The sequence below is a fragment of the Manis pentadactyla genome, chromosome 4 (assembly GCF_030020395.1).
Source record: "Manis pentadactyla isolate mManPen7 chromosome 4, mManPen7.hap1, whole genome shotgun sequence".
Lineage (NCBI taxonomy): Eukaryota > Metazoa > Chordata > Mammalia > Pholidota > Manidae > Manis > Manis pentadactyla.
The window spans coordinates 150,042,029-150,064,787 of record NC_080022.1 but is presented as its reverse complement, the minus strand read 5'-3'; the positions used below and the strand labels follow the sequence as shown (position 1 = coordinate 150,064,787).

Sequence of the window (22,759 nt, the reverse complement as noted above, 5' to 3'; positions counted from 1 at the left end):
GGAATCTATATAAAGTACTTAGCCCAGTCCTGGCACATAAAACATCTAAGAAATGGCAGCTAGTGTGTTGAATACAATCATGATGAAATGTTAAAGGGAGGAAATGCTGATGGGTCAGATTTAAAGCTGAACCCAAATGACTTTTCTTTATTGGTAGCATTAAATCCATTTTTAAAAATTAAAGTGTAGTTGATGTACATTATGTTGGATTATGTTGGTTTCAGGTGTACAACATGGTGATTCAACAATTATGTACATTGTGAAATGTTCACCATGATAAGCATGTTATCATCTGTCAACAAAGATACTACAGTATCATTGACTATATTCCCTGTGCTGTACTTTTATCCCCGTGACTAATTTATTTTATAATTGGATGTTTATACCTCTTTATCCCCTTCACCTATTTCACTTATTCCCCCACTTATCTCCCCTATGGCAACCACTAGTCTGTGTGCATTAAATCCAATTTTGAACCAACCTCCTCTGTATTAAATAAAATATGGGATGCTATTTCCCCTTATACATACCTACCCATTATTCCCCAAATGCTTGAAAGCAAGAGAGAATTCCATAATCCTCAGCCCCCATCCCCCACCATTGCCCAGGTGCACATGCCCAGTGTTCCCCGGGGGAAATCCCCATTTACGGTCTCTATGTGTCCACTCCTCCAGTTGCTTTGACATAGAGGAAATTCAAACTTGGCCTTTGCTCCCAGTGGGGAACCTGGCGCAGCCATGCCTTGCTAACTCCCAGGCCTCCTCTAAGCCTTCTCCTCTCTCCCTGCTTCCTGGTCTTGCTCCCTCACTCCCCTCAGCCCCAGAAATTCTGAGAATTTGATGGCTTTTGCTCCTGGAGGTAGACTGGCTCGCTATGGTCTTTGTCCGTGCCCACAAACCCCTCCCTAGCTGGCTTCTCCTTGGACAGCTGTTCACTAGCCTATATAAGTGTCTGGACTCAGAGTCAAACTAGGTATTTAAAGATATATATATATATCTATATCTATCTATCTATCTATCTATCTATCTATCTATCTATCTATCTATCTATATGTTTGTTTCTTTGTTTTGGTCTTGTAGGGTAGGGGAGGAAAAGTAATTTCCCCCCTAACCTTCTAGACTCTTGGCTGACATGCCCTGCATAAAAAGATTAACAGGAGAAAAACAAACAGAAGTTTAATAATATGTATACCTCCTGTATACATGGATGATATCCAGAAAAACTGAGAAACTCCCCCAAATGGCCAATGCCATCACCTTAAATACCATCTCCAGCTAAAGACAAAAGAAAGATATTGGAGGTGGGAGGCCATTTGTGGGAGGTTACCAGAAAAGCACAATAAACAAGGGTAGGCTGTTATGCAGATTTAGGTTGGTGCTTTTTCCATTGATAAGTTTCTAGAGATTTAGTCGTCCTTCTTTTCCTAGTACACAGAGGACACACAAATGGAGATTTTCCTTATAAATGTGAACTTCTCTTACAAAAGAGTAACTTCTACTCAGTTCTCAGAGCTTTTCCAGTGTCTGCTGTTTCTTAAAAATAATCAGCCTAACATAATCCTTATGCCAAAGAGGCATATTTTGGCAGTGACAAATTCCGCTCTCCTCGTCTTTACCACTTGTGTTATAAATATCCTAAAGTTAAAGCTTTCCTTTAGGTCTCTCCTATGGAGTCATAAAATCCCAGACCTGAGCTACAAGAGATCATGTGGTTTAGCTTCTTACCTCCAGGCCACCCAATGTCTAAACTACCCAAGACAAAAATAGTGCCCCATTCTTCTTAGAGTATCTCCCAGAAATGGAAGCACTTACTGTCCCCAGTCACTCATTCTGATGTTTGCTGCTTTGCTGTAAGCCCATCTTCCTTACACAGATTGTAGCTTCTCCATGAAAGCACTTTAGAGGGTAATAAAATCATCTCCAGCTTCCCAAGTGCCAATAGTGGGAAACCTTAGCTGCTCACAGGGTCAGACACTTAACAAAAAGAGTGAGACTTGAATGCACGCGCATGCATTGTATGCAGGGGGGAAGGTGGTGGGCCAGGAGATCAAGCCTGGAGACAGCAGCTGCCTCTCTCCTACTGACCTTCTCTACCAATGGAACGTGGGCTGCATTTGAATTTTCCAGGCAAGCTAGAAATCTAGAGGTATAAGTGAAGTTCCTGATTAAAAAAAAAAAATACTGGCAACTAATTTGATTTTTTAAAAGCTGTAAGCCAAAAACAAAAACAAATACCCCCTACCTCTGTGGGCTGGATGTGGCCTAGGGGCAATTAGTTTGCAGAGCAAGCATTAAGCTGTGAGGGACCTAGTCTGCATACTTTGGTACTTGTCCCCAGTACTGACATTAGACTGGTCAGCTGGGACCCTGCCCTGGACCTGAGACTTTAGTTGGCCCTGCTCTGGTCCCTGTGTGTTCCTCACAGGGCTGAGAGTTTGAGGTCCAAGGGGGTGACCATCTATATAGGCTCATGCCTGTAGACTATGTTTCTGGCATGCTGGACTCTGGAAATCTCTGCCCAAGTAGCCTCCAGCCTGTTTCCAGGGCCTGCATGGACCTCTGTCCTTCTGAAACAGGGACCATGGGTGTAGTCACAGTAGGGTGAGGGCCTCCGGAGAAAAAGCAGAACAAGATAATTACAGTCAGAACAATGTAACAATATGCAAAGAAGTCCCTATCAAAACTCTGTGTTAAGCATTATGCAAAGTCAGAGTCACACTAATTCTCTAGGGTAAAGATTTGTATACATGACTAGGAATATAGACATTCTTCAGCGAAATCGCTTAAAGCTCAAAAGGCCAGGAGCAACTTGGCCTGGAATGTTTGAGTGTTCTGCAGATAAAGAAAAGTATCTCAGCAGAAACCATCACTTTATTGTATCAATTACACCATGACAATGTAAAATTTACCTTATCCTGCTAAAAGGCCCAGTTTATTTTAATTGTAACTATGTGCTATTTTCCCTTCTCTAATCATAATCAAGTAATCTGCAACCTAAGCAAAAGACTACTTTGGTAAGCAATCTCAACTACAAACAACCCAAGCAAACAGACAACAACCCAGCCCACCTTGGGGGCAGGGCAGGCGGTCTTACAAGTCTGCACCCCTAACCCTTTACCCTCATTCCTGAAAATCCTCAACCGCGCATAAAACTGCTAGACAATGAGCCAACCATGGATTCTCTTGTCCGCTCCTGGCATGAGCTGGGAGCTCTGTCCTCTCACTTCATCTCTAAAAGCCTGTACTTGCTCTTCTACCTTGAGTGTTTGTGAAGCTCATTCTTCAGCTTTGTGAACAAGAACCCCGGCATCACTTCCAAAGCAATCTCACTGCTTGGTGTGGGCATCTTTAGTCTTGAGGCATCATGGCCTGGGAATGGCTGTTTGCAGGGTGAGGGCTGTGTCCCCATGAATGCACTGGAGTCCCCCTTTCGTATGGACAGAGTGAAAACAGAAGGAGCAGGACTGCCAGCCAGGGTCTTGCATTTCTACTCTTGCCCCTGGCAGAGCACTTGTTAGGGGCGGACCTGCTTGTCTGCTCAGTGTGGGTGAGGCCATAAGAAGAGCTATCATTGATTCACATTTACCCTGGGCCAGGCTCTCTCAATTGCATTATGTACATCATGTTATTTGACTCGGAGGATGCTTACAAGTAGTAGTCCCATTTTACAGATGAACAGCCCACAGCACAGAGAAGTGCAGCAAGTTGCCCAGAGCTAGTGAGTGGCAGCGCCAGGATTTAACCAGACAGTGTGCAGCAAGGCAGACCAGTCACACTGGGGAATCTATCGGTGCTCCGCCGCCCCCACTAGACGGCCAGCCTGGATGAGGGTTGAGCGGGGTGGCAGGGACCCTCCGCCTCCCCGCCTTCTGCCTGCCAGGGCCTGACCCCGGCGGGGGCGCGAGGGCCGCCTGTTGGGGCGCTGGGTGACTGCCTCCCAGCTGCCCAGGCCTCCCCGGCCCCAACCCCCGGCCCGTCTGGGGGCCTGGCGGTGACGGCGGCGCCTGGCAGCGGGGGATTTGGAAGCCCGGGCCGGCAGCTCCCCCTCCCGCAGCCCCTCGGGGGTTTGGCCTCTCCGGGGACTTTATCTTGATTCCCTGGGACGGCCCCGCCGCCTCCCGGCATGCCCCGCTCGCTGGAGCCGCCCGCGTCCCGCGCGGGGACTTTGCCTTCCGTGGGGGCCCGGCCGCGGGAGCGCCACCGGGATGGTCGCGGAGCCGCAGCCGGAGGTGGGTGAGCCCCGGCGCGCGGAGGGGGCCCCGGGAGGGCGCCCCAGCCCAGCCGCTGTGCAGCGGGCGGCTGCGGGAGACGAGGGCGCCGCTCGGCCGCTGCGCTGGGGGAGGGGGACCCCGGCCCGGCCCGGCGGCTGCTTTGTTGGGGTCGCGGTGCCCACGGGCACAGCCGGGGCGCCCACAGTCGGGAAAAGTCGGAGCCGCGCGCCCGGAGCCATGAGAACACGGCGCCGCGTGGCGGGGGTGCGGGGATGCTTGTCCTGGGTGCCAGGGTGGGCGTTCTGGGCGGAGGGCTGGGGGAGGAGGTAGCAGCTTGGGTCTGTGTTATCCCTGTGGATTTAGAACCTAACAGACGGAGAGAAGAGAGACAGAGAGGAAGAGACCGACCTCCCCAAACTTGTGCAAAGAGAGAGAAAAACTCATCCAGAAACATACACAGAATAAGGAAAGAAAAAGAAAAACACAACAAAGAAACGCTCTTACAGACAAATCAGAGAGAAAGACAGCAGAAACTCAGAGAACGCCCACACGCACTCGGAGAAACACGCGCAAAACTCACAGGAAGAGAGAAGGAACAAAGCGGGTGGTCTCGGAGTCCGAGGGCAGGGGGGCGGGGAAGGGAAACGCCGGAAGAGGAGAGACCAGAGGGGTGGGGGAAACAAGCCTGGAGAGGAAAGAGCAGGGAGAGCAAGAAGTGGAGAAAGAGGTAGGAAAGAAAAAGGGCTAAAGGAAGTAGCTCTTCAGAAGGGACAGTATAGAGAAACACACATGTAGAGAAATCGAGGCAGACCCTTAGAATTACCCGGGGCTCTCTGCTCCCAGAGGCAGAGAGACAGAGATGAAAGGCAATACCACATCCTTCTCACCCTTGTATCCAACTGAGTTCGGGTGGGATATCAGCTCTGAGACCTCTGAGGAAAGGCCTCCTTGGCACCTTGAGCCATCCACCTTGTCTACTTGGCAAACTCCTAGTCATCCTTCAAAGCCCAGCTCAAGCATCCCCTCCCCTGTGAAGAAGGCTTTCCCAGAAAATGTCATGCGAGCATAGTCACTCTCTTTTCTGTGTACTTATGCATGTGGCCCAAGCATGTGGACTTGAAATGGTTGAAGTGTGGTACAGGCACATGGGATTGAGGGGTTGCGGAAATAGAAAATAAGCAAACAGCAAACATTTGACTGCTTGGCTACCTCTTCCCCAGCTCCTCAAGTCTTGGGGTCCATGTCTTACTTATCTCCAGTCTCCAGATTCCAGCCCAGGGCTTGGTGCATAGTAGATGACCAATACATACTGAACAATGTCTGGGAGCATTTGTACCATCTAAGACATGCAGCACAGAATAAGTCCAAATAGATCATTTCCTCTATTTGGAGATGTTATAAGCAATATTCTATTTCACCGTCTCAGGATCACAGAGGCTCCTAGATTCGAGCACCCTTTTTGCAGGTGGAGAAGTTAAAGCCCAGAGAGGGGAGGACACTTGCTCAAAGGTGCACAAATAGGAGGACTGCAGTGAAGTAACGCTGTGAATGCATACTTTTCTGAGGTGTGCCTATTCCTCCTGCTGAGGACTTTTTCCAATAGGTATGAAAGAACCCTTGATCGAAAACAGGCAATAGGCAAGGAGCACTTTAACACCACTTCTAAGTTTCCCATTCTGAAACTGATAATTAAAACCTTTCCAGAACTTTTAGAACCCTCCTTCCCCCTTAGAAAGCTAAAGGGAGTGAATGCCCATCTCCGTTTAAGTGGTTGACTTTCTGCTTCCTGACTACATAACCTGGGACAAATTATTTAACCTCCTTGAAGCTCAGAGTTTGCAGCTATAAAATGGGGAAATCTAATAACCTACATTACAGGACTGATCGCAGAGTTAATTCACACAGTGCGTGACACAGAGGCGACCCTCAGTTAAGTACAGTCTCACCCTTCTTAGGTGGATGGATATTCTTTCATGCATTTGTGTAGAAGTGAAAAAACAGTGCTAGTTGAAATGTTTCCTTTTGTTCCAGGTTCTAAAGGCCATCCTGGTCCAACTGGTGGCAAACTCTTTTAAAGGAAAAGGCAGATTTGGGGCATGACATAGAGTGCATCTTGATTGTGCTCAGGCCCTCAGGTCTCTGCAGGTGACTTGGGGGAACCTAGTCTCCCTGCCCCCTGCTGTCTTTGGGCTCATCTTTAGCAGACCTGCTCTGCCCTTGTGTCTTCCAAGCTTTAACCCACTGGAGGAGCTGCCAGAAGCATGGAGACTGTGGTGATTGTTGCCATAGGTGTGCTGGCCACCATCTTTCTGGCCTCCCTCGCAGCCTTGGTGGTAGTGTGCAGGCAGCGGTACTGCCGGCCCCGAGACCTGCTGCAGCGCTATGATTCCAGGTGGGTGCACCCTGGATAAGGGGAGCAGGGGGAGAGGGGCTGGGGGTGGGGTGACATGGGGAAGTTGTGCTGGGGGGTTCCAACCAAAGGAAAAGAGAGGAACACAAGTTGGGGCAACTCTAGCTCAGTGTTTTGAGTCTCTGAAATAATACCTGAAGGATTCCTTCCCAATGAAGACCTCAGAGCTAAAAATGTTACTTAAGCCCCCAATATCCTGAGTGTCCTCTGACTGTCCCTGAGCTAACGACAAAGTGGCTGACCATGTTCATCTAGCATAAAGGTTGGCCGTATGTCCCCAACTGGCCACCTCACTTAGATCTGGAAAAGCCAAAACCCTTTTCCAACCAAGCTCATAGGGACAGAAATCTGATGCCCAGTGCTCCAGCCACACACCTAAGCACCAGACACTCAGTTTTGTGAAATCCTAGTATACAGCTGTCTCTCTCTTTGCTCAGATTTCTTCATGATGCATTTTATGGACAATACATTTTATAAGCAAGATCTATTTTCAGGTTAGGGATGTTTTAATTGACAGATCCTTAAGGGACCAGTGCAACTAACCCTTAGTTTCTCTTACCCCTCTATCTGAACCCTAGCAGCATCTCTGTCAAGTGGTTAATAATCAGTAAATGCCCATTTACATGATCCAGGAAAGCTCTGCTATTGAAAAGAATGCTGTGGCATCTCAAATTTGAAAGAACCCTGTTGTAAAATAGAAGGTGTTACTTCTCCCACTTCTCCAGTGTAGCTTGGAGGGGATGGGATTGTGTGGGTGGACAAGGTGCTTCTCTAGAGTGATTCTGCCGACTGAGGATGGGGTACAGGTAGATCTGGGTAATAGGAGCTTGAGCTTCTCTGTAACAGGTAGCCTTGCAGGGAAAACAAGACAGGATATTGTTTTGTCCTGAAGGAGCAGGCCTATCTCACACATCTTGGTTGTAGCCCTGCTCTTTCTCTGAGTCGCTCATCCCACCCTGTTTCTCTTTTGTTTTGTTTTAGTGCGTCTAGCCTGCCTCCTTGACTCACTGTCTAGCCACATGCCCTGTCCACAGTTCAGTTCCACTTCGGTTAGGTTTGGATCAAGGACAATTCCCTGCTTTGCTTAATACTCGCTCATCCTTCTGGGGGACATGTGGGCCTCTGTGAGGACAGGGCCAGCAGCAGTCCCCCATCATGAAACCACTTGCCTGGGCTTTTCCTTCCAGGCCCATCGTGGACCTCATTGGCGCCATGGAGACCCAGTCTGAGCCCTCAGAGTTAGAACTGGACGATGTTGTCATCACCAACCCCCACATTGAGGCCATTCTGGAGAATGAAGACTGGATTGAAGATGCCTCGTAAGGCCTTGGGGACCATTTGTTTCCCTACAGCCCCCTGGGGAGGGTAAATGGGGCTTCTGGGTGCCCTCTGCTGGCTTCCTTTGCAGAGCAATTGACCGGGCACCCAGGAGCACTGTGTCACTTGCTGTTCTTTCCCTAGTCCACATCGTGGAGCAGGGGTAGTCAAATGTGACATGCCAGTTTGTCCTTGCCCCCAATTGTAGACCTGAACACTGAGGCTCACAGATAGATGGCAAACGTAAATGTGCTTGAGTTATCCTTGGGGTGCCCATGAATTAGACACTCAGGCTCCAGGGATGGAGCCTCTGTCTTCAGCATCCATCAGGGATCTCTCCACCCAGTAGGAGCCCCTACATGTGGAGAGGTGTATGCCACTTGGTTCTCTTATCGGTCACGGGGCAGATGTTTATGGGGCATTCTGTGCGGGGCACTACAAATACTAAACTGGTGAGAGAGACAGAATTCTACTAAATACAGCATTGCAGGAACAATAGGGAGGGGGTCTCTGTGCACAGATTGGTGAGCACACAGAGGAGGCAGCGTCCAGAGTTGCTTGGGGTGGGGAGGTGGAGGCAGAGTTCACAAAGACTATCACAAAATAGATGCCTTTCAACTTACTTGGGTCTTGAAAGGTGAGGTGTTCTCCAGGCTGAGCAAGAGAGGAAGGATACACTGCACAGAGGACCAGCGTCAGAAGCCCAGGGTTATAAGAGCATTGTTGGTGGGTGGACAGCAGCCCCAACTGGAAGAGTAGGTTGGGTGGTGGAGGGGAAAGGGTAAGGAAGGAAGGCGCTTCCTCATGTAGCTTGTGGACCTGCTCATTTTAACATGGAGGTGTTCCTGCTCCCAAGTGGTCGGGCTGTTTCAGAGTTAGATGAGCAGAGGTGGTGGCTGCAGGGAGGTGGGCCTTACAGAGAGGCACTGACAAATTCTTCTTGTCTCCCCAGGGGTCTTATGTCCCACTGCATTGCCATCTTGAAGGTAATACTCCCTGATTTCTGTGTGAGATAAAGGTGGAATGGGGGTTCATCAAAGCACAGACTGTTCAAGTGGAAAGGGACCCTGGGAAGGGCACTGAACAAGCCAGAGGCCTTTTCTAACCTGCCCGACACTGGCGTTTCTCCTGTTTGCTTCCACTCCTACTGGATGGTCTGTAACACTTTAGGATTCCTCAGGCCCTTTCAGAGGCTTTATTTCACCTGGTCCTTGTAACACAATGACCTGCAGAAAGACTGCATAGGTAGTCAGTAGCCACAGTGTCACCAACTCTGGAGAAAGCTGTGTGCCTGAGTCTGTAGCTGCTGAGGGGGACGTGGGACTTCCCAGCTTCTCCTGGACACTTTCTTTCATTAACAGAGACTCAGAGCCCTTTCCAGCAGCTGAGTTCTGTATCTGGACTTCTCCAATTACTAGAACGTTCCTTCACCAGCCCTCTTTGGCTGTGGCAGTAATCAGCCAAATGGGACAATCAGTGTTAAAAATGGGACAATCAGCTTGAAGGCAGATTTTATTCTTTTACTGCCTGCAGCCTCTAGGACTGGGTGGAAAATTTCATCCCATCTGCATTTTGGGAAATTTTGTTTCAGCACTTGTTTTTCAATTCTTTCCTGAAAAAAGAGTAATATTGAAAAGGCCAATTGCCAATATTGTTGGTTTCTTCATTCCAGTAACCTGGGGAACCACACATTTATCTCTTTGTCTAGTAATTATTCAAAATTTCAAAAAAGGCAGCTTTATCTTATCTTTAGTGTCATTCAGTATACGATATTAAAAGGGCTTTCACCCTACCTCTTCCTCAGCTGCCTGTCTTGGGGAACAAAGAAATGCCTGGTAGGAGTTGTTGTCACAGAGTCTCGGCTTGTTATTGAATTCCAAAAGCTCTTTGGGTGTAGATGTGGTTGTAGAGACAGATAGGTTTAATGACTAGAGCAATAACACCCTATCACATCTCCCTTCTCCCAGCCATGGTGTGTCCTGGCACTAGGTTTGGGTCTCCTTCCCTTGCCTATTAGAGAACAAGAATTAATGACACCTGAAGGGGATAAATCAGTCTTAGGGAAAGAGTCTTAGCTGAATTGGAATCAGTGGTCAGATAGCAGAAGAGGCTCTAACCTTTCTCTTGGGAGCTTAAGGCCTTTTGCTTGGCCTCCTGACCTGGAGTCCCGTGATGGGGGCCCAAGGGAGGGGCCTGGCCTCTCTCCTGGGCTGCTTTCTTGCCCCCTCTGTTCTAGCCCCAAGTATAAGGCAGGTAATGGAACTTATTTTCCAGGGACAGAAGCTCAGCCAGGTTCTGAGGCTGGGGAGGCATGGCAGGGGGAACAAAACGGGGACAGACTTGCAGGTGGCTGCACTGCTAGTGGTAGACGAGAAAGGCCACGTGGCACAGTCTTGCCTTTTTCCTGCTTTTTCCCAAGGCCTTTTCATCATCATCTGAACACACTTGCTAATACATGACCGTAGAAAATTGTTAAAGTAAGTCCCTCATAGGAAACTGGAGGATGTGCATATAGGGAACAGTTGCTCTTTGTCCAGCCGTGTTTCTGAGGTCTCCCCTGGTGGACATATTTATCCTTTCGGAAGACTAAGCCATGAAGTGAAAAAAGAGAAAATGGGGTTTCCCCCCTAAGCCAGGAGGTGAGATTAGAGCACATGATTTCTCCTAGACAGATTATTTCAGTTTAGACTTCTCTGAGCTGAGGTTCCTGCCCCTCCCTCCTCCGTTAGCCATGTTCTTGGCTTTTGCCCCTTCCACCCCGTTGCCTCTCATCTCTGTGTGCTTTTCACTTCAATATGTTAGGTTAGGGGGCCCAGCTGTGGGATGGGGCCCAAGGCGAGGGCCACATTTGTCTTTGTGGGGGTGGCAGAAACCCTTGGGGGAGCTAGGTCACCCCTCGTCACCTGTCCCTCTCTGCTGCCTTAGATTTGTCACACTCTGACAGAAAAACTTGTTGCCATGACAATGGGCTCGGGGGCCAAGATGAAGACTTCAGCCAGTGTCAGTGACATCATTGTGGTGGCCAAGCGGATCAGCCCCAGGTGAGCCTCTGGGACCTTGAGGTCCCCACACGCCACGGGGGAAAGGGAGGGGCTGGACGTGGTGATGGCAGGCAGGCGCAGCCTCTTCCAAGAAACTGCACAGGCAACTTGAGTTATTTATGTCCCAGACATTTGGAGAGCATTCAGGAAGTCTTGGAGACGGAGAGACTTTCAGGCTAAGGGGGGGGGGTCTCACAAAGCTGCTCCCACAGTGCAGCATGCACCTTTCCTGAAGGAAGGAAGGTTTTTCCTGGGAAATTTTAGCGGATGACTAGTGCTGACTCAGCTATTCTGCAGATTCCACTGGCTGCTGCACACCAGCTGGGGCTGCTTTCCTTCCCAGGCTCTGGGCCAGTGAGCACATTCCCCACTGGTGCCTGTACCCTATCTGCAGTGACTTCTTGTTCATGCCCGTCCCAGTCCTATCTGTACTGGAGACTAGTTTGGGGGACCTGGTCCTTAGCCCTGCATGGTGGTCACCCACAGCCCCATCCATGGCTGAGCCAGCAGCTCCAGGACTAGGTGGGAGGTAAAGCCATCTATCATTCAGATCTCCCAAATTCCAGGCTGTCTGCAAAATCCCGTGTGGGAGGCAACCAGCAGGACTGCAGTCAACAGCTACGCCCCCTCCTTTGGGCTTGATTTTGTGAAGAAAAATAAAGCCCTTTTCTTAGAGAGAAGGGTGGCACTGAGTTTGTGCTGCCATCTGGTGGCTGGTATGTGGATGTGCCCAAACTGGGAGTTGTCCTAGTCCAGGATGTTTATTTAGGCACGTGGCCTCGCAGGGAGGGTGCCTCCATATTCCTGGCTGAAATATGGTGGCACCCCCTGTGAGTTCCAGGGGCCCTCACCGTCCTGGTTACCATGCCATTGGATGGATCACGAGGAACCAGCCCTCTGAGGGAATATGAAAGAGTTGGTGCACTTGAACGCTGTCCAGGGAGTTCAGTGAGTTGATAAAGTGGGAGGGAGATAATCCAGGGGAGGGACTCAGCTCAGAACAGTTCTTGGCTTTCTCTGGAGCTGTCCCAGGGGTATGTTAGCCTAGATTGGCCCCTGGCCTGAAGCCCCTCCAACCCAGGCTCGGGGCAAGCACCACACATTTCCCTGACCATCCTTTATGGGTAGAGTCGGCATTACTTGTGGGATACCAGGTTATGGCAGGAGGGGTCAGAGGAGGGGAGAGATTGAGATTTCTGAGGATGAGTGAAGTCCTAGGTGATAAGCATTACCACTGGTGCTGGAGTGACAGTGTGGCATTGCTCGGAGGGTGGACCTAGCCTGAAGCTCACTGGCCTGCCCTACAGAGCACCTCACACTACTTCCAGAATGTTCCCTGCTGTAATCCCATCAGGGCCCTCGCTTTGTCTTTTTGCCCTCATGCTTCTTTCTCCTTCTGGCTGTTTTTTGTCCCCATTGTTTTTCTTGCTCCATTTATTCCACAGTGTGTTGATAGCATATTAGTTTCAAGGAGAGCGGCTCCAGCTTCAGGGCACTATAGAGAAAGGAGGCAGCTAAGACCCATGCTTCGAGTGGCCCTGCCTCTGCATCTCCTCACCAGCCCCTCTGCCTTGACACAAAACCAACCATGTTTAAGGGCGTCTGTTTTCAGGTGCTTTTAGAAATCAAACAATTTATTATTATTTTTTCTTCCTTACTATTCAATGGTCCAGGAATGAGGATTTGGATGAAAATTTTGAACAATGCAAATCAGAATGAATAGTAATTCCTCTCTGAATTTGATTTTAAAAAATTAATCATGAACTGTACCATGTGTTCAAAGAAATCCAGTGGAGCGGTTTGAACCCAAATTAACCTTGTGGGTTTTTTTTTTACTATTCTATATAATTACCTTTAACTATAGGTTATTTTTTTAAATGAACACAATAGTAATAAATCTTCTAAAAGTTAAAGCATTGCAGGAATAGATTATCATGGAAAATGAAGGAACCCCTAGTTCTACCCCCTCCCAATTCCTGAAGGTAACCTGGAATTAAATGGTGAGGATTCCTCCAGACATTTCCCCCTGCATTTCACAGATTTTGTCTATTTTTATGCAAATAGTCAATCACATTTTATATAGTTTGGCAATTTGCCTTTTTAATTTAGTAGTACATCTTGAACATCATTCCAGATGCATAAACTTAACATGCTTTAAATCACTGGAACGCAAACAAAACCAGAAAGTAAAATATTCTCTAAGCTGAACCTGAAGTCTTTCTGTTTAAGTCTGAGAGTGCAAAAGCCATGAGCTGAGGAAGCACTAAAGGCTGGGCTTGAAAATCAAAGGAGAAGAATTGGGATCAAGAGAGGTGGAAAGGGAGGAAGGAGATAAGCAAAGTGAAATACTGACCACTGTTTGCCTCCCCTCAGAGTGGACGATGTTGTGAAATCAATGTACCCTCCATTGGACCCCAAGCTCCTGGATGCACGGTGAGGCGGGGCACAGAGCTCATGGGCAAGCTCCTTTTCCTGCTGGAAGCGCCCTGTTTTATTACCTCTCTGAGGTTGGCTGTCCGGGTTGATGGGGAGAGAGGGCTGTCTGGCTGGATTCCTGAGGCCGCCTGGGCTTTGGGTACCATTCCCTGCAGTGTGAATGGTCACCAACCAGTAAGCTGAGCCTGGCTGGGTGATAGTGGCCAGTGCTCTTTCTGAAACCTGGGAGAAGGGGAGACAGTCTTAGATTTAGAATTTTTATGACTAAACAGCTGGCCATGCTAAGTTCTCTCTGCACCTTCCCTCCTTCCCATGTCCCTCATTGCTCTCTGCTCTTTGGATCCTGAAGTAGACATGCCTTTGCTGAGAGTGCTGCCCAGTAGGTGGGTGGAGCGGGTGGTGAACAGGGCAAGGAGGATGCAAGGGACGGGCCTGCTGGCTGTGCTCGCCTTCCACAGGGCAGGAACCCTCTCTCATGATCCTCCCTGGTATGCAGGGCATACTTAGCCTTTTGAAATTATGTTTCTCTACCAGATGCAGACCCATTTTAAAAAACCCAGATACTTTGGTCTCTTAGGGTTGTATGACTGCTTCGTAGACCTGTTGTGTAATGATTGCCAGAAAGGCGGTGGGTCACAGCTCTTCAGTTGGTTTCTCTGCCCCACTCTTGTTGCTGCCCAGCTGTGTCTGTGGGCTAGTAATCTGCAATATGTTGCCAAATGCATCATGCACCTTCACTGTATAAAATACATTCTACAGTGAATCTTTCAAAATTGAAAAGAATCCTCCTCCTCAATTTGGTTTTCAATTAAAATTTTTTTAGAGTGGGATAAAGCAGCTCTGGGCCTTAGTGATCAAGATTCCATAAGGGATGCTCAAGGTGGGGGTATGTATATCCTGTCTTTAAGTGGGCATCCTGTGGGGATGTGCTCCTCCAACTGGCTATATCCAAATTGTCCCTCAAAACACTCTTCTGGGAGATGTTCATAGGTGTGCTGCAGAACATGGGTTCCACAGTCTTAAATAAGATAGTGAGTCAGCGTATTATATTTTCCCCTTAGGCTTCATCTTGCACACCCGAGGCTCTGAGAAGGGCTTTCACCTTGTGTAAGCTAGCCATTCAAACTTATTTGAGCATGGAACCGTCTTTAAATTATATACTCACCAACCTCCTAGGGAAGGGACTCCAGTTTGGAGTACACTAGAATCTACCTATTTGGGTGTTGGTGCAAAGTCCCTCATTTCCTAGGGAGTCTGATCCTGTTGTTTTTTTCCTAGGACAACTGCTCTGCTCTTGTCTGTCAGTCATCTGGTGCTGGTAACCAGGAATGCCTGCCACCTCACTGGGGGCCTGGATTGGATTGACCAGTCACTGTCAGCTGCTGAGGAACACTTGGAAGTCCTTCGAGAAGCAGCCCTGGCTTCTGAGCCAGATAAAGGCCTCCCAGGCGCTGAAGGTTTCCTGCAGGAGCAGTCAGCCATTTAATACCTGCTGGCCAGCAGCTGACCATGAGGGCCAGCCTGCTGCCATCCTCAGTGGCTCCGCTGAGCCTTCCACTTTTTCCCGTAGAGTTAGTTCTCCCATTCCAGCTGTGTGTGCACAGTAAAATGGGAGGGCCCCATCAGTTGTGTCTCTGTTGCAGTTGCAATTGGTGGCTGGTGAGTGGCAGTCTAATACCACAGTTGGGGGAGATGACATTTACCATCTGTGTAGCAGAGCTTTGAAAGCTGGTGGATTAGAAGCTTTATTTAGCTCACCTAGTATTTTCAAGAAAATTGAGCCACCATCTAAGAATCAGGAGGTTTCACATTAAAACCAGGATTTCTGGCTTCTCCTGAGCAATCAGAAGATGAGGCAACTTTGATTTGCATTTTCAAAAGAGGGCAATCCATTGAAACTAGGAGTTGCCTTTTTTGACAAGACTTGTACTCTCTCAGCTGGCCTGTTTCACTTACTTGTATTATCTGCCTGGTCCTGAGGCATCTGATTCTCTTCTCCTTCCCAGGTTTGGGTTTGAAGGTGAGCACCACGGCTTGATTATTTCTTTTATCACTGTGCCTGCAATTTTACCCAGTTACCACTAGGGGGATAGTAAACATACACTTAGGTTTCTCAAGTTTGTGGTTATTGAGTCAAATTCAAAGGCCTGGTGTATGGTGAGTGTCGGGAGCCAGTCCAAACCGCCCATCTGATGGCAGAGCCCAGATGCCCAGAAAGAAGGAACTGCAAAGCGGACTTCTGAGAGGAACAACCCTGCTATCTCTTATTATTATTATGGTGTTTAGAAATGTTGTTATCGGTCACTTATACACCTAGATTAGAAAACCAAATTTAAAATACTTTGGGAGAAATGTTAGAGGGAAGACCCCCTTAATTCTTCCAGGTGGTAAAGATACCTCAAGACAAATGCAGGGCATAGAAGCCACAGGGCATAAATCTGCAAAGAAGTAAAAAGCTAACCTTTTCAAAGAACATTGCTTCTCTCTCACTTACCAACTTCACATTTCCCTGTATGGCCCTGGAAGATGACTGGTTAGCCAGAGATGGGTAAGATTCCTCAAGGGAGGAACAACCTAAGACAGGCACAGTCGCAGGGGGGCCATCAGGTGAGAGATTGGGGGTCAACAGAGGTGAGGCTCAGAACCTCACCCCCTCAGTTTTGAGAGAAATCTTCTGTGCCCATGACTGTTGCCCTTGTTTCGCTCGGATCAATACCCAGTTTATAGGCATGGATCTGACAGTCTACACTTGCTTTCCTACTGCACTAAACTCTACTTTCCATTCTTTATTTTATATCAATTTAAATATCTTTTATGAAAAAGTAAACTGTGTTAAACAGCTTTCTATTAGAAACTGTAATCTTTATTCTTTTTACCTACTATTTCAACATTTTATTAAAAAATAACAGGAGGGGGATGCGGAGAAGATATTGGAAACAAGCATCACGTTATAATAAATAAGAATTATTTGAGTAGATTCCAATTCCCTCTCCCCGCCCAACTGGGCCCATGAGGAATTTCTAAATGACTCCTAGACCTGTTGGGTCTCGGGAAATAATAGAACGATAAAGGAAGGTCATCATGAATGATGGCATGTCAAAGGGCCTGGCATGATTACAGAGACTCTCCCAATAGAAAAGATCCCTACCACAGATATTACTGTAAATGGTTTAAGGAAACTCTAAGACAGACATGCCCCTGCTTCCCTCCTTAGGAAGAGAAGTGGCCTGACTGGGTCCCTATTCTTTCTGATTCAGTGGTTATTATCCCCTTACATCATCCCCCCCAGATGCAAATCTCTACAAAACTGGTCACTTACCCAAGAGTACAGAGTTTTCAGTTCCCGCAATTACAATCAACTTAGTCTTGCTACACTGCTTTAATGATACAGTTTTGATGTTTTTTAATCTGCACGTAATGCTCTAGATCTAGAAAAATAGACTTAGCTATATTTGTTAATCAGATGACTAGTAACCATGGCTATTTTAGAATCAATAATAAGGAAACTGAAATTAGGGCCCAGGCCAACCAGGCGTGAGGGAACAAGTCTTGTTTGTTTCAAGACCGCCAGGGAAGCCAAGCAAGCATAAGTGCAAAAAATTAATGATTGCTAAGGCGCCAATAATCTAATTTCTAGATTGACCTTTATGTGAACATTTTTTTTCTGAAAGAATCAAATGATCTAATCTCTGTGAAACTATACTCAGAACATATATAACCTTGCTAAATTTCAATAAAACAGGCCAGGCTCAGCTTTTGCTAGTGTCAGTGTCTGTGTCCTCATTCATTCTGTCAGTCGCCGACGCCGTCAATCCTTCAGGGACTCCTGGACTCGCCGGAGCTGGACCCTGGCAGGTGGTACCCGAACAGGGACCTAAAGGTAAGCCCCCTCAATACGGGATGGCTAGGATTTCACACTAGGGTGCTGCAGACCCCCCCTGTAGAGATAGGCAGGGTGAGAGAGAGTGTGTAGGTCAGAACTATAGGTTGAGAAGCAATGGGCCATACTGAGTGTAAAGAAAGAGGACTCTTTATTGAAGTTTTAATGCATATGCTTGGAGGTAGGGGTATAAAAGTCACCAATGGACAATTAGTAAAATTCTTACATTTTGTCCAGGAATGTTGTCCTTGGTTTCCTGACCAAGGCACTGTGAGTCTCGCAACCTGGCAGAAGGCTGGAGAAGATATAAGGGAACATTATGCCAGCCACAGACCTGAGAAGGTCCCTACAGATGCCTTTGCATTGTGGAATTTAGTCAAGGAGGTTTTAGAACCTAAACAGCAGGTAGAGACCCTCCTGCAAAGACCACCCAACTCCGGGTCTCAAGAGGAAAGCAATAGGCAGAAAACAAAAGGCAATAGGAAAGGATATGGCACTAATAAAGAAAGAGACAAAAAGGAAGATCCCCTTGGGGAAGTTGATGAAGATACTCCTTTAATTCCCAAAAAGGAGAAACAAACAACATGTAAGTCATGCTGGCATCAGCTCCTCCAGATGATGATGACATCATTGACCCCACAGATCAGGCAGGTTTGGAGGAGGAAGGTGCCAAATTTAATAATAAGGCTTATCCACCTAAATAAGTTGCCCCTGCTTTAAGGACAAAGCCTTCCTCCAAGAATCCCTTTGTAGGACCTTCTGAGTCTACTCCTATTAGTAAAACTCAGAGACCACCACCGTTCCAGCCTCCTCCCCCCAGATTTGATCAAAAGACTCCTACTGCAGTAAGGGCTGCCTTAAAGCAAGCAGAACAAGGAGACATAGAATTTATGTGTTACCTAATTATTTTTGGAGGAGAATTTGATGATGAAAGCGTCTCCTGGGAGACCATTCCATATAAATTATTAAAAGAAAGGTCGCCTGCAAAGACTATGGTCCCTTGGCACCTTACACTTTGACATTAGTAGTGGCCTCATCTGGTAAATGGATGACACCACTACTCTCTGTAGCAAAACCTTGAGTGATGCTAGCCTCTGTACCCCTTATGATGAAAGATTAACTCCAGAAAAAGAAAGGAATTTAGAAGAAACTGCAGCCCAATATTATCCTTTTAGAATAGGTGCTGCTCAACTAGCTAAAAATCCTCCAGATTCCAAAGTATCTATAGTCAAGTAGGTTAAAAAGAAAGAAGGCAATTGAATATTAATAATTCAAATCTTTGTGTCAGTTTGTCTGTCTGTGTATACATTCTTTTGTGAAAAGTGTTACTAACTGTAGTCATTGCATCTCAGTTTGTATGTTTGTGTGTCTAAGTGTGTAAATGAAAAATATTTTTTTACCTCCGGATGGTATTAATAAAAATTGATTTAAAGACAAGTGCTTGTAAAAATTAGGCATTCTAAAACTTCCAAAAAATTCTAATAAATAATATTAAGCATTAATGCTAATTTAAGTTAAACTGAAATGGACATCTCCTTATGGTTTATCTAAAGTCATTTAAGTTGATGTTATCTGTTAAATCTTTCAAGAAAAAATGCTTAAAAAGAGGTTTGACTTTGTCTAATGTTTGGTAAAAGTTTTGTGAGTAATCTAGCACTGTTGTTAAGAATGAGTAAACTAAGTGTAGCAGGTAAACATCTTAATAATTGTGTGTTACAGTGTGTATACCAACAGTGTGAGAAACTTTGTGGAAGAATTAATATGGTCATGCTATATAAAATTAAAGCAAATGAGTCTCAATATCAGGTACACAGCAAAATTAGAATTTTGTTCTTAGTTAAAAGGACAAAGTTTTCTTAAACTGTTAGCCTGCTCTTAATATTGAAAGATTGCAAAGAGCTTTCTAATTGTTTTTATCAAAGCAGCTTCTCATGCTTAAAGTTTCAATGAGCTGTCAGAGTATTTAAGAAAATAAGGTCTTACTATTAAAAGATTAAAAGCTAAACTTTGCTAACAACTGTGTAACCTTTTGCATTTGCCTTTGAGGTATTTTGTTTTCATTCTGGTTAAATGGATAAGTATTGCTTCATGGCAACCTATAATCTTATTTAGGCAAGTGCCAAAGAAACTTTCTGACAGTTTCCCAAAATCAAATTCAAAAAAGTACTTTTACCTCTAGCTAACTCTGATATTTTCCAGAGGGACCCTGGAACATGTCGGAGGAATTTTTTTCTCATTGAGAAAATATTTGGCTAAGTTGGCTTATTTATCTGATATATATTTACCTAGAAAACACTGCCAAAGATGATGCTAAGCCTTATTACTAAATGTTTTATGTTACAAATATATCCAAATTTCCTTATATCAATTGTCTTAAAGTGAGTTTTCATTAAATCTTTAAATATTATCATTTGCAAGTCTGTTGGAGTCTGGTTCTTCACTGGTTTAGGAGTAATCAAACAGTGAAGTCTATTGTCATTTATAGTCACTGTTTGGTTGCTCCTGAGCTTGTGAGGAGCTAAATTTCAGCAGAACAGGTGTTGATTACATAAGATTAAGTGAACTAAATAATTCTGTGGCTTTTTGTCTTCAACTAATTCCAAACCTTTAATAAAATGGAAGACCTGCTTACAGGGCAATAGAAAGGGCCTGATGTTTTAATAATCTGTGGGAGAGGATATGCTTGTATTTTTCTACAGGACTCAGATACACTCGTGTGAGTATCAGATAGACTCATCAAACAGGTCTCAATCACCACCAACTCCCCGCCACACAACTTCCCAAGACAAGTGAAAGACCCCGCCTAAGAAAAAACCTTGAAGAACCTCTCACTCTGCAAGATTCCTGAGAAGCTCTGTGGTCACGACTGCGGCTGCGATTAGCAAGATCAACTTGAGGAAGTGACCCTACGACCTGGGACCAGATAAAGAAGCTGACAGAGGAAGCCGAAGCTGTAGTTCACCTTCAGGGTTTGCCTATTACTAGTAAAACTCTGTTTATTGCTATGCTTGGGTCCCTCCCATTTTGACCACATTCCTAAACGGTAAAAATTTCTTACAGTCTGAATAATGGCAAATTGTAGCTTCTGTCAGACCAGTAACACTGCATAGACCCACAGGAAATGCTGTTTATCAATCTTATACCTGTTTGCGAACTCCATATGCTTTTTTATTATCTCAAAATTATATATCCATGAAAATTAACAAAACTATAGATAAATTTATCATAAATTGTAATAGTTGTACTCCTTCTACCTGTATTTTTGTAAAAAATAATGCAAAAGTCATTTCTATTGTGCGCCATCCCCCATATCTGATGATTCCTGTTACTTTAAATTCTACATGGTTTGATGGTTATGGGCTGCAAGCACTTCGTGATACCAGCACTCTCTTACTTGGTGGAAAGCATTTTGTGGCAGCTCTCATTCTTGGTATTGCTGCACTCATTACCTTAGCAACTTCCCCTTTTTTTTCAGCTGTAGCCCTAGTACAGGAGACCCATACTGCTGCTTTTACTGATCACTTGTCTAATAATGTATCATTAGTTTTAGCCGCTCAAGAGATTATTGATAAAAAATTAGAGTCTAAAGTTAACACTCTGGAAGAAGCCTTTTTAACCATAGGAAGAGAACTTATGACCCTTAAGGTACGGCTAGCCCTTCGCTGTCATGCCGATTTCCACTGGATATGTGTTACCCCTTTACAGGTTAATGAATCCATACATTCCTGGGAAAAGGTTAAAAATCGTATTATGGGAATTTGGAACCACTCAGATTTAAGTTTAGACCTCTCCAAATTACACCAAGAAATTCATGATATTAGTTAAGCAGAATAAGACTTTTCCTCCTCCAGTGTTTCCAATACCTTTTTCGAAAATCTTTCATCCTACATTCATAAAACAAGTTTTACATCTTTATTAATTAATATTGGGATTTGTAGAATAATAATATTTGCACTTCTTATTTCCCTTCCAGTCCTCGTCTCGCTCTTAAAAAGCAGCATCCAGAAGGTGGAGATAGAGCTTCAAACTTTAAAATTAAAAAATAAAAAGGGGGGAGATGTCGGGAGCCATTCCTAACTGCCCCTCTGATGGCACAGCCCAGATGCCTGGAAAGAAGGAACCACAAAGCGGACTTCTGAGAGGAGCAACCCCACTATCTCTTATTATTATTATGCTGTTTGGAAATGTTGTTATTGGTCACTTATACATCTAAATTAGAAAACCAAATTTAAAATACTTTGGGAGAAATGTTAGAGGGAAGACCCCTTAATTCTTCCACGTGGTAAAGATACTTCAAGATAACAGCTGGGCATAGAAGCCACGGGGCATAAATCTGCAAAGAAGTAAAAAACTAACCTGTTCAAAGAACATTGCTTCTCTCTCACCAACTTTACATCTCCCTGTATGGCCCCGGAAGATGACTGATTAGCCAGAAATGGGTAAGATTCCTCAAGGGAGGAACAACCTAAGACAGGCACAGTTTCAGGGGGGCCATTAGGTGAGAGATTGGGAGTCAACAGAGGTGTGGCTCAGAACCTCACTGCCCCAGTTTTGAGAGAAATCTTTTGCGCCCATGCCTGTTGTTGCCCTTGTCTTGCTCGGATCAATACCCAGTTTATAGGCATAGATCTGACAGTCTACACTTGCTTTCCTACTGCACTAAATTCTACTTTCTATCTTTATTTTACATCAAGATTTAAATATCTTTTATGAAAAAGTAAACTGTGTTAAACAGCTTTCTATTAGAAACTGTAATCTTTATTACTTTTACCTACTATTTCAACATTTTATTAAAAAATAACAGGAGGGGATGCGGAGAAGATATTGGAAACAAGTATCAAGTTATTGTAAGATAAATTTTAGCCGAAATAAGTGGGCGAAGAGAGGCAACAAAGGGCCAGGTAGTTTGAGTGCAACTCCAAGGTGATGTTCCGCAGTCTGGGTATTACAGGCAGGGGAAGTCACACCCAATCAGGGAGGTGGGGGCTTATAAGGGATTAGGAGGGGGAGGGGTGGGCAAGCTATCCTAGGGGGCATGGAGAGGTATGATTGGCTAAAGGTGACATAATAGACAACTAGAAACTTTTTTTCCTTCCAAGTGGGAGGAGGCTGACATCCGGGTCTTAGTTGGCACATCAGAAGGATGGAATTCAGGAAGAGCTGTCCCCTTTCCATATAAGGCACGGATCTTGGGGTCTGGTCTGTTCTCCCCCTATGGCATCTCTCTGTTCTGTTTGCATGTCCTTGTTTTTCCTTCCTCCAGCCTAACAGTTATAATAAATAAGAATTGTCTGTGTAGGTTCCAGTTTCCTCTCCCCACCCAACTCAGCCCCGTGAGGAATTTCTAAATGTCTCCTAGACCTGTTGGGTCTCAGGGAATAATAGAACAATAAAGGAAGGTCAGCATGAATGATGGCATGTCAAAGGGCCTGCCATGATTACAGAGACTCTCCCAATAGAAAAGA

At 45.8% G+C, this 22,759-nt stretch overlaps 1 protein-coding gene across 2 annotated transcripts; it reads left to right on the top strand.

The window, feature by feature from the left end:
- Positions 1-4,089: 4,089 nt before the first annotated feature.
- TMEM98 (transmembrane protein 98) lies at positions 4,090-17,172 on the top strand. 2 transcript variants are annotated; one of them, XM_036879037.2, is made up of 8 exons: positions 4,121-4,228; positions 5,676-5,813; positions 6,442-6,602; positions 7,808-7,939; positions 8,890-8,923; positions 10,863-10,978; positions 13,352-13,411; positions 14,693-17,172. In XM_036879037.2, exons 3-8 carry the CDS (start codon positions 6,472-6,474, stop codon positions 14,898-14,900), a joined length of 681 nt encoding a protein of 226 aa, XP_036734932.1. In that variant the 5' UTR covers positions 4,121-4,228; positions 5,676-5,813; positions 6,442-6,471; the 3' UTR covers positions 14,901-17,172. The 2 variants fall into 2 exon arrangements, with proteins under 2 accessions (XP_036734934.1, XP_036734932.1); XM_036879039.2 differs by lacking the exon at positions 5,676-5,813 and having other exon boundaries at positions 4,090-4,228.
- Positions 17,173-22,759: the final 5,587 nt, after the last annotated feature.